A 17,736-nucleotide genomic window follows, 5' to 3' on the forward strand; every position below is an offset into this window, starting at 1 on the left:
GGGGGTGGGGGCTGGGGGCAGGGAGAGGGGGTGGGGGATAGGGGCAGGGAGATGGGGTGGGGGATAGGGGCAGGGAGATGGGGTGGGGGATAGGGGCAGGGAGATGGGGTGGGGGAAAAGGGCAGGGAGATGGGGCAGGGAGTGGGGAGAAGGGGGCTGGGGGCAGAGAGATGGGGAGATGGGGGCGGGGAGAATTGGGCAGGGGGTGGGGAGATGGGGGCAGGGAGTAAGGAGCAGCCATGGGGCAATGGGAGCCAAGGGGAGGGAGTATAAGATGGAGATCACTGATTGCGTTTGAAAGTGTTAATTTCAATCTGTTGATACAACAGAAGCAATTTGTTGGGGAGAGAGAGCGGGGAAAAGGGACTGGTTTCGAGATAGATCAGGAAGAGGGGAATAGTTTGGAGAGAGCAGGAAAAGGAGATTAGTTTAGAGAGAGAGCAGGAAGATGGGATTCTGATAAATCAGCCCCCAAGAGGGACTTAACTTCATCAGAGACAGAAAGGGCCTCCCCTCATGTTAATATTATCTACCTTTCTGTCTCTGTAAAACACTGGCTGATTCTCCACTTTTCCCGTTGGGTGTAAGATGGGTGTTAGTGGATTATCGCCCGATTTACACTCACCCGTTTTACACTGGCCCGATTATTGTCAATGAGAAGGGACGTGATGTGAAACAGGCAGCTGATCCACTAACGCCAGTGGGAAAAGGGAGCATCCCCCCTTATATTTTTTGTGCTATATCTAGCCAGCATTTTATAAATATCATTTTTTTAAAAAAAATCAATTTGGGTACAAGAAATGCTGGGGAATGAATCTCGGAGGAATTCCAGAAGCCCCTGTGAGCTTTGCGCCAGATTTTAATGAACTGTTTTAAGCTGTAATTTTTTTTCAGAGCAAAACCAGTGTGGCGAACAAATGTCAGGGAAAGAAGTGGACCTGTCTAAGAGACGTCTGAAGTTCATCCCAGAAGGTACCCTGCAAGACCCACAGATTATTCATCTCAATTTAGACCGCAACAGACTGAAGAATCTCTCTGGCCTTTCGCAACTGAGCAATTTGAAGATACTCATACTGTCTAAAAATGAATTGATGGAGTTTCCCTCAGAAATTGTGACCCTTCGATGCCTTGAGAAACTTTATTTAAACCAGAACAAAATCCAGAAAGTCACGGAGAACATTTTCCCCCGTCTGTCCGTCCTGAAGCAGCTTAAACTCAACAACAATCACCTGGCTGACATTCCGGGCGACCTCTGCTGTTGTAAACATCTTTTCTATCTAAACCTCTCTCACAACCTTATAAAGGAAGTTCCCGAAACGATTGCCAAACTAGGAAAGCTCGAAGAATTTTACATCGAGAACAATAAGTTGCGTGAACTTCCTCCTGAGCTGTTTGACAACAGGGCGCTGAGAAAATTCAGCGCCCGGAACAACTGTCTGAGGGAACCTCCCGATGAGGTGTGTGCAGGGGGACTGCAGCAAATCCGCAGTTACTTCAAACAGCTCCGGACAAGCGAGTCCAAAGAGGACAAACGGATCAAGACCATGTTTCTCGGAGCATCGATGGCGGGAAAGTCAACTCTGAGTAAAAGTTTGACCAAGAGGGAACTCGTGACGATCGCTGAGAAGGACAGGACGACCGGGATTGAGATTAACGAGTTTCAGATCGAAGATTTCTCCTTCTTGTGCTGGGATTTCGCTGGGCAGCAGGAGTATTACCTGACCCACCATGTGTTCATCACACCGCAGGCCCTGGTTATACTAGTTATTGACTTGCACAGGTGAGCTGAAGGCCAGGATTGAAGTCCCTGAAGGTTGACCGGGCTCCCGATCTGCTCCAAGCACTGGTTTATTTTTTAATTACAGTAGTTCTTTTTCAAAATATATTCTCAAACAGCCCGGTGTCCCAATGATGAAATGCACCTCCCAGAATGATCCCAAGTCCGAATGACCAGGAACGCCTCAGGTTCATTTGGGAAACTGCACTTTGCCTAATCACTGAGCTAGGAGTGGAAATCTGCCAAATCTCCCCGATCAATATCCAATGGTCGCTGGCCATTCCTTCCTATATTCCTTCTCCCTATCTCCCATTTCTCATTTCCTCTCTCTCTCTCTCCTGGTCTCATTCCCTCTCTCATTTCTTGTCCCCACCCTCTCCCTGTCTCATTCTGATCCCTATCTTCTTGCCTGATTCCCTCCTTCAATCTGCTTCTCATTCCCTTCCTTTCTTCCCACCTTCATTATTTCCTCTACTCTCCCTCTTCCTCGCTTTCACTCTCCCTCCATCTCTCATTCCCTTTCTCTTATTGTCTCCCTCACACCCTCTACCTTTTCTTAAACAAGATCAGCAAATTCTTTGTGTTTATGAGTCTCCTATTTGGATCTTTTTCACTTTGTGTACTACAGCTGACTGTTCACACTTTTGATAGCCATGTTCCAGTATCACAGTGTTAGTGTCACAGTGTTCCAGTGTCACAGTGTTAGTGTCACAGTGTTCCAGTGTCACAGTGTTCCAGTGTCACAGTGTTCCAGTATCACAGTGTTAGTGTTCCAGTGTCACAGTGTTAGTGTCCCATTGTCACAGTGTTAGTGTCACAGTGTTCCAGTGTCACAGTGTTCCAGTGTCACAGTGTTAGTGTCACAGTGTTCCAGTGTCACAGTGTTAGTGTCACAGTGTTCCAGTGTCACAGTGTTAGTGTCACAGTGTTCCAGTGTCACAGTGTTAGTGTCACAGTGTTCCAGTGTCACAGTGTTAGTGTCACAGTGTTCCAGTGTCACAGTGTTAGTGTCCCATTGTCACAGTGTTAGTGTCACAGTGTTCCAGTGTCACAGTGTTAGTGTCACAGTGTTAGTGTCACAGTGTTCCAGTATCACAGTGTTAGTGTCCCATTGTCACAGTGTTAGTGTCACAGTGTTCCAGTGTCACAGTGTTAGTGTCACAGTGTTCCAGTGTCACAGTGTTAGTGTCCCAGTGTCACAGTGTTAGTGTCACAGTGTTAGTGTCACAGTGTTAGTGTCACAGTGTTAGTGTCACAGTGTTCCAGTGTCACAGTGTTAGTGTCACAGTGTTCCAGTGTCACAGTGTTCCAGTGTCACAGTGTTAGTGTCACAGTGTTCCAGTGTCATAGTGTTAGTGTCACAGTGTTAGTGTCACAGTGTTCCAGTGTCACAGTGTTCCAGTGTCACAGTGTTAGTGTCACAGTGTTAGTGTCACAGTGTTCCAGTGTCACAGTGTTAGTGTCACAGTGTTCCAGTGTCACAGTGTTAGTGTCACAGTGTTCCAGTGTCACAGTGTTCCAGTGTCACAGTGTTAGTGTCACAGTGTTCCAGTGTCACAGTGTTAGTGTCCCTGTATTAGCAAAAAATATAAAAACAGATAGCAAGAGTTTCTACAGTTATCTAAAAAGAAAAAGGGTGGCTAAGGCAAATGTAGGTCCCTGAGAGGATGAGACCGGGAAATTAATGGTGGGAAACATGGAGATGGCAAAAATGCTGAACAAATATTTTGTTTCAGTCTTTACGGTAGAGGACACTAAGAATATCCCAACACTGGACAAACAGGGGGCTCTAGGGGGGGAGGAGCTAAATACGATTAAAATCACTAAGGAATTGGTACTCAGTAAATTAATGGGACTCAAGGCGGATAAATCCCCTGGACCTGATGGCTTACATCCGAGGGTCTTGAGGGAAGTGGCAGGAGGGATTGTGGATGCTTTGGTAATAATTTTCCAAAATTCTCTGGACTCGGCAAAGGTCCTGGCAGATTGGAAAACTGCTAATGTAACACCCTTATTTAAAAAGGGTAGTAGGCAGAAGGCTGGAAATTATAGGCCAGTTAGCCTAACATCTGTGGTGGGTAAAATTTTGGAGTCTATTATTAAGGAGACAGTAGCAGAACATTTGGATAAACATAATTTAATAGGACAAAGTCAGCATGGCTTTATGAAGGGGAAGTCATGTCTGACAAATTTGCTTGAGTTCTTTGAGGATATAACGTACAGGGTGGATAAAGGGGAACCAGTGGACGTAGTGTATTTAGACTTCCAGAAGGCATTCGACAAGGTGCCACATAAAAGATTATTGCTCAAGATAAAGAATCACTGGATTGGGGGTAATATTCTGGCATGGGTGGAGGATTGGTTATCTAACAGGAAGCAGAGAGTTGGGATAAATGGTACATTCTCGGACTGGCAACCAGTAGCCAGTGGTGTTCCGCAGGGGTCGGTGCTGGGTCCCCAACTCTTTACAATCTATATTAACGATTTGGAGGAGGGGACCGAGTGTAACATATCAAAATTTGCAGATGATACAAAGGTGGGAGGGAAAGTAGAGAGTGAGGAGGACATAAAAAACCTACAAGGGGATATAGACAGGCTGGGTGAGTGGGCGGAGATTTGGCACATGCAATACAATATTGGAAAATGTGAGGTTATGCACTTTGGCAGGAAAAATCAGAGAGCAAGTTATTATCTTAATGGCGAGAAACTGGAAAGTACTGCAGTACAAAGGGATCTGGGGGTCCCAGTGCAAGAAAATCAAAAAGTTAGTATGCAGGTGCAGCAGGTGATCAAGAAGGCCAACGGAATGTTGGCTTTTATTGCTCGGGGGATAGAATATAAAAACAGGGAGGTATTGCTGCAGTTATATAAGGTATTGGTGAGACCGCACCTGGAATACTGCATACAGTTTTGGTGTCCATACTTAAGAAAAGACATACTTGTTCTCGAGGCAGTACAAAGAAGGTTCACTTGGTTAATCCCGGGGATGAGGGGGCGGACATATGAGGAGAGGTTGAGTAGATTGGGACTCTACTCATTGGAGTTCAGAAGAATGAGAGGCGATCTTATTGAACCATATCAGATTGTGAAGGGGCTTGATCGGGTGGATGCGGTAAGGATGTTCCCAAGGATGGGTGAAACTAGAACGAGGGGGCATAATCTTAGAATAAGGGGCTGCTCTTTCAAAACTGAGATGAGGAGAAACTTCTTCACTCAGAGGGTGGTAGGTCTGTGGAATTTGCTGCCCCAGGAAGCTGTGGAAGCTACATCATTAAATAAATTTAAAACAGAAATAGACAGTTTCCTAGAAGTAAAGGGAATTAGGGGTTACGGGGAGCGGGCAGGAAATTGGACATGAATTTAGATTTGAGGTTAGGATCAGATCAGCCATGATCTTATTGAATGGCGGAGCAGGCTCGAGGGGCCGATTGGCCCACTCCTGCTCCTATTTCTTATGTTCGTATGTCAGTGTTCCAGGTCCCAGTGCCACAGTGTTCCAGTGTCCCAGTGTTAGTGCCGCAGTGTTCCAGTGTCCCAGTGTTAGTGCCACAGTGTTCCAGTGTCCCAGTGTTAGTGCCACAGTGTTCCAGTGTCCCAGTGAAGGGCTGAATAACGCAGCTGTGAGGTTGGATGAATATTCTGGAGGTTTGCTCATTTACCTTGTGGGGAGCGAGGAGTGTTTATACTCCTGACAGGAGACTAACTGTGCAGGATAGAGTCCATGATAGGTAGAGTAGACAATACATGTGGAAAGAGTGAGTTTGATGGGCTGAATGGTCAATTCTCATCCCATGCCTTGTTTTGTCTTTAAGTGATGGTTGGTATTTCCTTCCCAGGTACGAGATGGACGACAAGGACTCCTTCAAGGACCTGGTCGGCTTTTGGATCAACAACATTTTGATGCGAGTCCCAGATTCCGTTGTACTTCCCATCGGGAGTCACGTGGACCACTGTGATAAGGAAGAGGCCGAGAGGAAGAAGAAGGACATTGAGGAAAAGATCAAGGAGATGTTGATTGAGAGACAAGAGAACTTGAATCTGCGTCTGGAGAAGCTAAAGGACAACTCCCAGTGCGAATTGTACAGTGACCAGGCGAACAAACTCTGCGATTTAGCCGACTACAGTTTGAAGGTACCGTCCTAAGCTAAAGTAGGAAAGGGTTAATGTTCGATACTCAGACCCTGGCCTGCGACCCACGTCCACCTCACAGGTGGGCCACCCTCTAAAGATACACCACATCCTGCCTGAGCCCGAGGCCTGGGAACTCCTGGGTTAGGAATTCCCTGACTCTCGTTCCATCCCCCTGCCCATCATTTGCCCTGTGAGGAGGGGCAGACACAGGTTACAGCAATCCAGGCCACAAGTCGCCAGGTTTATTCAACTCAGCTTCTGTACTTTGTACAGTGTGATTTGAACTCATGACCTCTGGTTTGCTAGCCCAGCGCCGTAGACACTAAGCTACTGTACCCTCCCTCCTCCCTTCCTTCCTCCCCTTTCTCCCTCCTTCCTTCCCTCCCTCCTCCCTTCCTTCCTTCCCTTTCTCCCTCCTTCCTTCCCTCCCTTCCTTCCTTCCCTTTCTCCCTACTTCCTTCCCTCCCTTCCTTCCCTCCTTTCTTCCTTCCCTCCTTTCTTCCTTCCCTCCTTTCTTCCCTCCCTCCTTTCTTCCCTCCCTCCTTCCCTTTCTCCCTCCTTCCCTTTCTCCCTCCTTCTCTTTCTCCCTCCCTCCCTTTCTCCCTCCTTCCCTCCTTCCCTCCCTCATTCCCTTTCTCCTTCCTTCCCTCATTCCCTTTCTCCTTCCTTCCCTCATTCCCTTTCTCCTTCCTTCCCTCCTTCCTTCCCTCCCTCCTCCCCTTTCTCCCTCCTTCCCTCCCTCCTTCCCTCCCTCATTCCCTTTCTCCCTCCTTCCTTCACTCCCTCCTTCCCCTTTTCCCTTCTTCCCCTTTTCCCTTCTTCCCCTTTTCCCTTCTTCCCCTTTTCCCTCCTTCCCCTTTTCCCTCCTTCCTTCTCTCCCTCCCTTCCCTCCCTCCTTCCTTCCCTCCCCCCTTCCCTTTCTCCCTCCTTCCTTCCCTCCCTCCTTCCCTCTCTCCCTCCTTCCCTCCCTCCTTCTCTCCCAGATGTAAACCAATGAAAGGTTGAACTAAAGTAGATATTTGCCCTGGCAGGTTTTGGATCTTATTCCCATTGATTGCACTCAATATGATGATATAAACAAAGTCCGATGTCAGATTCTGGAATCAGTTCGGAATGAGGATATTTTCCCAAATGCAATCCGGAAACTTCCAATCATTTACAAAGTGGTGGAACAAGCAATTACAGAACTCACTGAAACGCAAGAAATTCCTGAACACGGTATGAGTTTGTCATTTTACACGCTGCCTTTTTCCAGTCTCGACCTGCCATTTGCAATTGGTCACAGCATGGAAACCACGATCTGCTTTTTCTCCTCTTTGTTCTGCCAAATTTCCCTCCCCTTCTCCTTTGAAGGTGCCAACTCTCACTGGGGTCCAGTTCCACAGACACTGACTCTCACTGGGGTCCAGTTCCACAGACACTGACTCTCACTGGGGTCCAGTTCCACAGACACTGACTCTCACTGGGGTACAGTTCCACAGACACTGACTCTCACTGGGGTCCAGTTCCACAGACACTGACTCTCACTGGGGTCCAGTTCCACAGACACTGACTCTCACTGGGGTCCAGTTCCACAGACACTGACTCTCACTGGGGTACAGTTCCACAGACACTGACTCTCACTGGGGGACAGTTCCACAGACACTGACTCTCACTGGGGTACAGTTCCACAGACACTGACTCTCACTGGGGTCCAGTTCCACAGACACTGACTCTCACTGGGGTCCAGTCCCACAGACACTGACTCTCACTGGGGTACGGGTCCCACAGACACTGACTCTCACTGGGGTCCAGTTCCACAGACACTGACTCTCACTGGGGTCCAGTCCCACAGACACTGACTCTCACTGGGGTACGGGTCCCACAGACACTGACTCTCACTGGGGTACAGTCCCACAGACACTGACTCTCACTGGGGTCCAGTCCCACAGACACTGACTCTCACTGGGGTCCAGTCCCACAGACACTGACTCTCACTGGGGTCCAGTTCCACAGACACTGACTCTCACTGGGGTCCAGTTCCACAGACACTGACTCTCACTGGGGTCCAGTTCCACAGACACTGACTCTCACTGGGGTCCAGTTCCACAGACACTGACTCTCACTGGGGTCCAGTTCCACAGACACTGACTCTCTCTGGGGTCCAGTCCCACAGACACTGACTCTCACTGGGGTACAGTTCCACAGACACTGACTCTCACTGGGGTCCAGTTCCACAGACACTGACTCTCACTGGGGTCCAGTTCCACAGACACTGACTCTCACTGGGGTACAGTTCCACAGACACTGACTCTCACTGGGGTCCAGTTCCACAGACACTGACTCTCACTGGGGTCCAGTTCCACAGACACTGACTCTCACTGGGGTCCAGTTCCACAGACACTGACTCTCACTGGGGTACAGTTCCACAGACACTGACTCTCACTGGGGTCCAGTTCCACAGACACTGACTCTCACTGGGGTCCAGTTCCACAGACACTGACTCTCACTGGGGTACAGTTCCACAGACACTGACTCTCACTGGGGTACAGTTCCACAGACACTGACTCTCACTGTGGTCCAGTCCCACAGACACTGACTCTCACTGGGGTACAGTTCCACAGACACTGACTCTCACTGGGGTACGGGTCCCACAGACACTGACTCTCACTGGGGTACAGGTCCCACAGACACTGACTCTCACTGGGGTCCAGTTCCACAGACACTGACTCTCACTGGGGTACAGTTCCACAGACACTGACTCTCACTGGGGTACAGTTCCACAGACACTGACTCTCACTGGGGTACAGTTCCACAGACACTGACTCTCACTGTGGTACGGGTCCCACAGACACTGACTCTCACTGGGGTACGGGTCCCACAGACACTGACTCTCACTGGGGTCCAGTTCCACAGACACCGACTCTCACTGGGGTCCAGTCCCACACACACTGACTCTCACTGGGGTACAGTTCCACAGACACTGACTCTCACTGGGGTCCAGTCCCACAGACACTGACTCTCACTGGGGTCCAGTTCCACAGACACTGACTCTCACTGGGGTACAGTCCCACAGACACCGACTCTCACTGGGGTACGGGTCCCCCCGACACTGACTCTCACTGGGGTACGGGTCCCACAGACACTGACTCTCCCTGGGGTACGGGTCCCACAGACACTGACTCTCACTGGGGTACGGGTTCCACAGACACTGACTCTCACTGGGGTACGGGTCCCACAGACACTGACTCTCACTGGGGTACGGGTCCCACAGACACCGACTCTCACTGGGGTACGGGTCCCACCGACACTGACTCTCAAAGGGGTACGGGTCCCACAGACACTGACTCTCACTGGGGTACGGGTCCCACAGACACTGACTCTCACTGGGGTACGGGTCCCACAGACACCGACTCTCACTGGGGTACGGGTCCCACAGACACCGACTCTCACTGGGGTACGGGTCCCCCCGACACCGACTCTCACTTTTTCTTTTCTTGAAACAGGAATCGTGTCACTTGAAGAATTATTAATGAAGCTGAAGTCTCACAACGTTGACAGCGAGAACCTGAAATACATTCTGAGTTACCTGCACCAGATTGGGTTAATTATGTGGTACCAGGATGTGCAATCTCTGGAAGGAATTCTCTTCCTGAAGCCAGCGGTTCTCATCACTTTGTTTAAGGTGGGTTTGAGGTGGGTGGTACCACCTCTGGATGGAGATCTTGCAGTCTCCCCTTTCACCATCGGAGCTAAAATATTCAATTTTGTTTTAAATATTTAACTTTTGAATGAAAATTTGCTTTTGGTTTTTATTGCTGCCTTCTTCAAATCAACAGGTAATGCACATGAGGGCACGCCAGCTGTGTGAGGAGGGGGGGCACGCCAGCTGTGTGAGGAGGGGGGCACGCCAGCTGTGTGAGGAGGGGGGCACGCCAGCTGTGTGAGGGGGGGCACGCCAGCTGTGTGAGGAGGGGGGCGCGCCAGCTGTGTGAGGAGGGGGGCGCGCCAGCTGTGTGAGGAGGGGCGGCACGCCAGCTGTGTGAGGGGGGGGGCACGCCAGCTGTGTGAGGAGGGGGGCACGCCAGCTGTGTGAGGGGGCGCGCCAGCTGTGTGAGCGGGGGCACGCCAGCTGTGTGAGGAGGGGGGCGCGCCAGCTGTGTGAGGGGGGGCGCGCCAGCTGTGTGAGGGGGGGGGCGCGCCAGCTGTGTGAGGGGGGGCACGCCAGCTGTGTGAGGGGGGGGCACGCCAGCTGTGTGAGGGGGGGCACGCCAGCTGTGTGAGGGGGGGGCACGCCAGCTGTGTGAGGGGGCGCGCCACCTGTGTGAGGGGGCGCGCCGGCTCTGTGAGGGGGGCGCCAGCTGTGTGAGGGGTGCGCGCCAGCTGTGTGAGGGGGCGCGCCAGCTGTGTGAGGGGGGCACGCCAGCTGTGTGAGGGGGGCACGCCAGCTGTGTTAGGGGGCACGCCAGCTGTGTGAGGGGGGCACGCCAGCTGTGTTAGGGGGCACGCCAGCTGTGTGAGGGGGGCGCGCCGGCTCTGTGAGGGGGGCGCCAGCTGTGTGAGGGGTGCGCGCCAGCTGTGTGAGGGGGCGCGCCAGCTGTGTTAGGGGGCACGCCAGCTGTGTTAGGGGGCACGCCAGCTGTGTGAGGGGGGGCACGCCAGCTGTGTGAGGGGGGGGGCGCGCCAGCTGTGTGAGGGGGGCACGCCAGCTGTGTTAGGGGGGGGGCGCCAGCTGTGTTAGGGGGCACGCCGGCTCTGTGAGGGGGGGGCGCGCCAGCTGTGTGAGGGGGGCACGCCAGCTGTGTGAGGGGTATGCCAGCTGTGACCCGGCTTCTCTTCACTACGAACCGTCACATCCAATAAGTGCGAGGAGCTCATGGACTTCTTTGTCATTAAGATTGAGACCATCCGTTCAGCTGCCTCTGCTGCTTTCCTCCCTTCTCCTAGCCCACCGAGCCAAACTTCCCCTACGGTTCCCCCCTGCCCTACCGCTGAACTCGCATCTTTGTCTAGTTTCTCTCCTATCTCCCCTCATGCCCTCTCCAAGCTCATCTTGACCATGAGACCCACCTCCTGCTCCCTCAACCCTATTCCCACCAAGTTGCTGACCACCCAACTTCCCTTCCTGGCCCCTGTGTTAGCTAATATTGTTAACGGTTCCCTCTCCTCGGGTACTCCATCCCTCTCCCCGGCCACTGTCTGAGGCTGAACCACACCATTCGCAACCTTGGCGTCCCATTTGACCCTGAGATGAGCTTCCGACCCCATATCTGCTCCATCACCGAGACCGCCTACTTCCACCTCTGTAACATCGCCCGTCCCTGCCCCTGCCGCAGCTCATCCGCTTCTGTAACCCTCATCCGTGCCTTTGTTACCTCCAGACTGGACTATTCCAATGATCTCCTGGCCGGCCTCCATTCTCCCACCCTCCGTAAACTTGAGCTCATCCAAAACTCTGCTGCCCCCGTATCCTAACTCGCACCAAGTCCTGTTCACCCATCACCCCCTGTGCTCCCGATCTGGGAACGCCTCGATTTTAAAATTCTCATCCTTGTTTTCAAATCCCTCTATGGCCTCGCCCCCCTCCCTATCTCTGTAACCTCCTCCAGCCCTACAACCTTCCGAGATCTCTACACTCCTCCAATTCTGGCCTCTTGCTCATCCCCGATTTCCATCGCTCCACCATTGGCGGCCGTGCCTTCAGCTGCCCGGGCCCTAAGCTCTGGAATTCCCTCCCTAAACCTTTCCACCTCTCTCTCCTCCTTTAAGACGCTCTTTAAGACCTCCCTCTTTGACAGAGTTTTTGCACAGATCCTGGCGAATGGGAAAGATACAAAGATCAACAAAGGCTCACAAAACAGATAGTAAGAGCTACATAAAGAGAGTATGAAAAGAAACTTGCATGGGATATCAAAACCAATACAAAGAACTTTTATAGTTACATTAGGAAAAAGAGGGTGGTCAGGAGCAGTGTTGGCCCCTTAAAAACTGAAAGTGGGGATATTGTCATTGACAATGGGGAAATGGCGGACATGTTGAACAATTACTTTGCGTCAGTATTTACAGTAGAAAAAGAGGATAGCATGCCGGAAATCCCAAGAAAACTTATATTGAATCGGGGACAGGGACTCGATAAAATTAACATTAGTAAAGCAACAGTAATGAAGAAAATAATAGCACTAAAGAGTGACAAATCCCCAGGACCAGATGGTTTCCATCCCAGGGTTTTAAAGGAAGTCGGTGAGCACATTGCAGATGCCCTAACTATAATCTTTCAAAGTTCTCTAGATTCAGGAACTGTCCCTCTAGATTGGAAAATTGCACATGTCACTCCGCTTTTTAAGAAAGGAGAGAGAGGGAAACCAGGGAATTATAGACCAGTTAGCCTAACATCTGTTGTGGGGAAAATGCTGGAGTCTATAATTAAGGATCGGGTGACTGAACACCTCGAGAATTTTCAGTTAATCAGAGAGAGCCAGCATGAATTTGTGAAAGGTAGGTCGTGCCTGACAAACCTGATTGAATTTTTTGAAGAGGTGACTAAAGTAGTGGACAGGGGAATGTCAATGGATGTTGTTTATATGGACTTCCAGAAGGCATTTGATAAGGTCCCACATAAGAGACTGTTAGCTCAGATAGAAGCCCATGGAATCGAGGGAAAAGTACGGACTTGGTTAGGAAGTTGGCTGAGCGAAAGGCAACAGAGAGTAGGGATAATGGGTAGGTACTCACATTGGCAGGATGTGACTAGTGGAGTCCTGCAGGGATCTGTCTTGGGGCCTCAATTATTCACAATATTTATTAACGACTTAGATGAAGGCATAGAAAGTCTCATATCTAAGTTTGCCGATGACACAAAGATCGGTGGCATTGTAAGCAGTGTAGATGAAAACATAAAATTACAAAGCGATATTGATAGATTAGGTGAATGGGCAAAACTGTGGCAGATGGAATTCAATGCAGACAAATGTGAGGTCATCCACTTTGGATCAAAAAAGGATAGAACAGGGTACTTTCTAAATGGTAAAAAGTTAAAAACAGTGGATGTCCAAAGGGACTTAGGGGTTCAGGTACATCGATCATTGAAGTGTCATGAACAGGTGCAGAAAATAATCAATAAGGCTAATGGAATGCTGGCCTTTATATCCAGAGGACTAGAGTACAAGGGGGCAGAAGTTATGCTGCAGCTATACAAAACCCTGGTTAGACCGCACCTGGAGTACTGTGAGCAGTTCTGGGCACCGCACCTTCGGAAGGACATATTGGCCTTGGAGGGAGTGCAGCGTAGGTTTACTAGAATGATACCCGGACTTCAAGGGTTAAGTTACGAGGAGAGATTACACAAATTGAAGTTGTATTCTCTAGAGTTTCAAAGGTTAAGGGGTGATCTGATCGAAGTTTATAAGATATTAAGGGGAACAGATAGGGTGGATAGAGAGAAACTATTTCCGCTGGTTGGGGATTCTAGGAGTAGGGGGCACAGTCTAAAAATTAGAGCCAGACCTTTCAGGAGTGAGTTTAGAAAACATTTCTACACACAAAGGGTGGTAGAAGTTTGGAACTCTCTTCCGCAAACGGCAGTTGATACTAGCTCAATTGCTAAATTTAAATCTGAGATAGATAGCTTTTTGGCAACCAAAGGTATTAAGGGATATGGGCCAAAGGCAGGTATATGGAGTTAGATCACAGATCAGCCATGACCTTATCAAATGGCGGAGCAGGCACGAGGGGTCGAATGGCCCACTCCTGTTCCTATGTTCCTAAAGCGCTTTGGGACATCCTGAGGTGTTGAAAGGCACTCGGAGTTCTTTCTTTCTGTGTTGTTTGTTTGATGTGCACCTCCTGTATTGGTATTTTAGATAAGTATCATCATAGATACATAGAAAATAGGAGCAAGAGTAGGCCATTCAGCCCCTCGGGCCTGCTCCGCCATTCAAAATGATCATGGCTGATCGTCTAACTCAGTACCCTGTTCCTGCTTTCTCCCCATATCCCTTGATCCCTTTAGCATTAAGAAATATATCTATCTCCTTCTTGAATACATCTAATGACTTGGCCTCCACTGCCTCCTGTGGTAGAGAATTCCACAGGTTCACCACCCTCTGAGTGAAGAAATTTCTCCTCATCTCGGTTCTAAATGGCACGCCCCGTATCCTGAGACTGTGACCCCTGGTTCTGGACTCCCCAGCCATCGGGAACACCCTCCCTGCATCTAGTCTGTCTGGTCCTAGTCATAATGTGAATGATAATAGTGAACAGACAGATGTGCCTCACGAGATTACGCACGTTACTGAGGAATGGGGAAGTGAGACTCATAACTCTGTCAGCCGGGAATCTGTTTCAATCCAAGCTCTTTGCCCTTTCAGATGATTGTCCGCCATGACCTGTTGGAGCAGCTGAGAGGCATCCCGCCCAAAATACTGAAGAAGGAATCAGCCGTCAAACCGGACCAGCAAAAATGGATCGTCGACTTTCAGACTAAAGCAACTCTGCATCATAAAGCCATCATGATATTGGTCAAACAACAGCTGAGGCAAAGTGGAAATATGGACCTGCAGGAAATTGCAGATGAAATGATTGGAGACGAGGAAGAGAAAGGCAAACTGTTCCAAATATTGGAATATTTTGACATATGTCTCTCCTCAAAACCCCTGGCCTTGAATCCAGATGCACATGAGTTCAGACCAGGCACCCGATGGTCTCGATCAGATAACACCCCGGCCCAAAGCTATTTATTCCCAAGTTACTTGACTAATGCAAAGGAGGTATCAGAACAGTGGAAAGACGACAGTGAGGAGGATCTACACACACGAACTTTCTTCTTACCTGAAATCCCACAGGGGTTCTTCCACAGGTCTTTGCTTTTCTCACTTTCGTTCCGGTCCATTTTTTCCCCTCCTCTGTTAAGGTGAAGGGGTAAGGGGGCATGGTGGTGCTGGGGTATGGTGGTGCTGGGGTATGGGGGTGCTGGGGTATGGGGGTGCTGGGGTATGGGGGCATGGCGGTGCTGGGGTATGGGGGTGCTGGGGTATGGTGGTGCTGGGGTATGGTGGTGCTGGGGTATGGGGGTGCTGGGGTAAGGGGGTATGGGGGTGCTGGGGTATGGGGGTGCTGGGGTATGGGGGCATGGCGGTGCTGGGGTAAGGGTGTGCGAGGGTAAGGGGGCATGGGGGTGCTGGGGTATGGGGGTGCTGGGGTATGGGGGTGCTGGGGTATGGGGGTGTTGGGGTATGGGGGTGCTGGGGTATGGTGGTGCTGGGGTATGGGGGTGCTGGGGTATGGTGGTGCTGGGGTATGGGGGTGCTGGGGTATGGTGGTGCTGGGGTATGGGGGTGCTGGGGTAAGGGGGTATGGGGGTGCTGGGGTATGGGGGTGCTGGGGTATGGGGGCATGGCGGTGCTGGGGTAAGGGTGTGCGAGGGTAAGGGGGCATGGGGGTGCTGGGGTATGGGGGTGCTGGGGTATGGGGGTGTTGGGGTATGGGGATGCTGGGGTATGGGGGCATGGGGGTGCTGGGGTAGGGGTGCTGGGGTATGGGGGCATGGGGGTGCTGGGGTAGGGGTGCTGGGGTATGGGGGCATGGGGGTGCTGGGGTAGGGGGGCGCTGGGGCATGGGGGTGCTGGGGCATGGGGGGTGCTGGGGTATGAGAGTGCTGGGGTAAGGGGGCATGGGGGTGCTGGGGTAGGGGTGCTGGGGTATGGGGGCATGGGGCTGCTGGGGTAGGGGGGCGCTGGGGCATGGGGGTGCTGGGGCATGGGGGGTGCTGGGGTATGAGAGTGCTGGGGTAAGGGGGCATGGGGGTGCTGGGGTAGGGGGGTTAGGGGGTATGGGGGTGCTGGGGTAGGGGGGCATGGGGGTGCTGGGGTAGGGGGCGCTGGGGTGCTGGGGCATGGGGATGCTGGGGCATGGGGGGTGTTGGGGTAAGGGGGTATGGGGGTGCTGGGGTATGGGGGTTAGTGGGTATGGGGGTGCTGGGGTATGGGGGTGCTGGGGTATGGGGGTGCTGGGGTCGGGGGGTACTGGGGTATGGGGGTTATGGGGTATGGGGGTACTGGAGTAAGGGGGTGCTGGGGTAAGGTGTACTGTGGTATGGGGGTGCTGGGGTAAGGGGGCGCTGGGGTTAGGGGGTACTGGGGTATGGGGGTACTGGAGTAAGGGGGTACTGGAGTAAGGGGGTACTGTAGTAAGGGGGTGCTGGGGTAGGGGGTGCTGGGGTAGGGGGTGCTGGGGTGTGGGGTACTGGGGTGGGGGAAGTGCGGTCGGGGGTGCAGGGGTGGGGGTAGGGGGTGCTGGGGTAGGGGGTGCTGGGGTAGGGGGTGCTGGGGTAGGGGGTGCTGGGGTGTGGGGTACTGGGGTGGGGGAAGTGCGGTCGGGGGTGCAGGGGTGGGGGTAGGGGGTGCTGGGGTAGGGGGTGCTGGGGTAGGGGGTGCTGGGGTATGGGGGTGCTGGGGTAGGGGGTGCTGGGGTGGGGGGTGCTGGGGTGGGGGAAGTGGGGTAAGGGTGCCGGGGTAGGGGGGTTACTGGGGTAAGGGGTGCTGGGGTAGAGGGTGCAGGGTGCCGGGGTAGGGGGTCCATAAGGAGCAGGACTCTCTCCAGTACCTTGCCCGTTCTCTCTGTGTGAGCTTAGACGATAAGGTTTGGAGAAGTGAGTAAAGCAGTTCTAGAACGGAAGGCGATGTGACAGAACGCCAGCTGTTCTTTGCCTCCTTGTGCTTCCAATGGCAGGAATGTTTTTCGAGACATCGCTTTGTCGGTCCTGATGGAGGGTCTCTGCCCAAAGCAGAAACATAGGAACAGGAGTTGGCCGTTGATCCTGTTCCACGGCGGCTCTATCATGAACTCACTTTCCTTTTTCAGAAGTTGCTGTGTATTTGCAGCTTTGCTTTTATCTAGTTTACAATAAATAGTTAAATCAGTTGTCAAAACAATTTTCTTTTTAATGTATTTGGATTTTTTTTTAACAAATGAAGCACCATGTTGAAAACAAACGTGTTAAATTCGAGCTCCAGTGATGTTGCATAAATCATGGGAAAACCATTTGCCGCTCAACAAGCATCAGTGAAGCCTGAACCTAACTCCCATTCTCTGTCTTTCACAGGGTCATAATTAAAATGTGTAATTTCATTCACTCTCACTGGGTTGGAAAAGGACAATGTTTGGTGGCATGCAATGGACGGAGACTGCTCCTGAAGGAACACAACGAGGAGGCCAACAGTTACATCGAGTTCCGCTGCAGGGGAAATGGAGCCGAGGGGAACGGTAAGGGATGTGACGGCCCTCGGATCTTTGGATGCCGTCTGAGTATTGATGAGGCCGATATAGGCAGGCTGGTGAAATGGGCAGACACGTGGCAGACGCAGTTTAATGTGGGTAAGTGTGGAGTGATGCACTTTGCGAGGAGCAACACCGAGAGGCAGTAAAATCCAAATGGTGCCATATTGAGGGGAGTGCAAGAGCAGAGGGACCTGGGGGGCATCGTCACAAATCTTTGAGGGTGGCAGGGCAAGTTGATAAGGGGGTTAAGAAAGTGTGGGAGATACTTGGCTTTGTAAATAGGGGCATTGAATACAAAAACAAGAAAGTTACGCTAAACCTTTACAAATCACTGGTTGGGCCTCCGCTGGAGCATTGTGTCCAATTCTGGGCACCGCACTTTAGGAAGGATGTCAGGGCCTCGGAGAGGGTGCGGAGGGGATTTACTAGAATGGTTCCAGGGATGAGGGACTTCAGTTATGTGGAGAGACTGGAGAAGCTGGGATTGTTCTCCTTAGAGCAGAGAAGGTTAAGGGGAGATTTAATCGAGGTGTTCAAAATACGAGGGGTTTTGAGAGAGTGAATAAGGAGAAACT

At 51.5% G+C, this 17,736-nt stretch overlaps 1 protein-coding gene across 1 annotated transcript; it reads left to right on the top strand.

Annotated features, from left to right (window-relative positions):
- Positions 1–916: 916 nt before the first annotated feature.
- Positions 917–17,307, top strand: si:ch211-210p4.6 (malignant fibrous histiocytoma-amplified sequence 1). The gene is made up of 6 exons (XM_067993605.1): positions 917–1,780; positions 5,614–5,908; positions 6,940–7,126; positions 9,394–9,572; positions 14,254–14,741; positions 16,986–17,307. The coding sequence occupies exons 1-6, from the start codon at positions 918–920 to the stop codon at positions 17,305–17,307; spliced, it is 2,334 nt and encodes a 777-aa protein (XP_067849706.1). The 5' UTR covers position 917.
- Positions 17,308–17,736: the final 429 nt, after the last annotated feature.

The sequence above is a fragment of the Heptranchias perlo genome, chromosome 12 (assembly GCF_035084215.1).
Source record: "Heptranchias perlo isolate sHepPer1 chromosome 12, sHepPer1.hap1, whole genome shotgun sequence".
In the NCBI taxonomy this organism is placed as follows: domain Eukaryota; kingdom Metazoa; phylum Chordata; class Chondrichthyes; order Hexanchiformes; family Hexanchidae; genus Heptranchias; species Heptranchias perlo.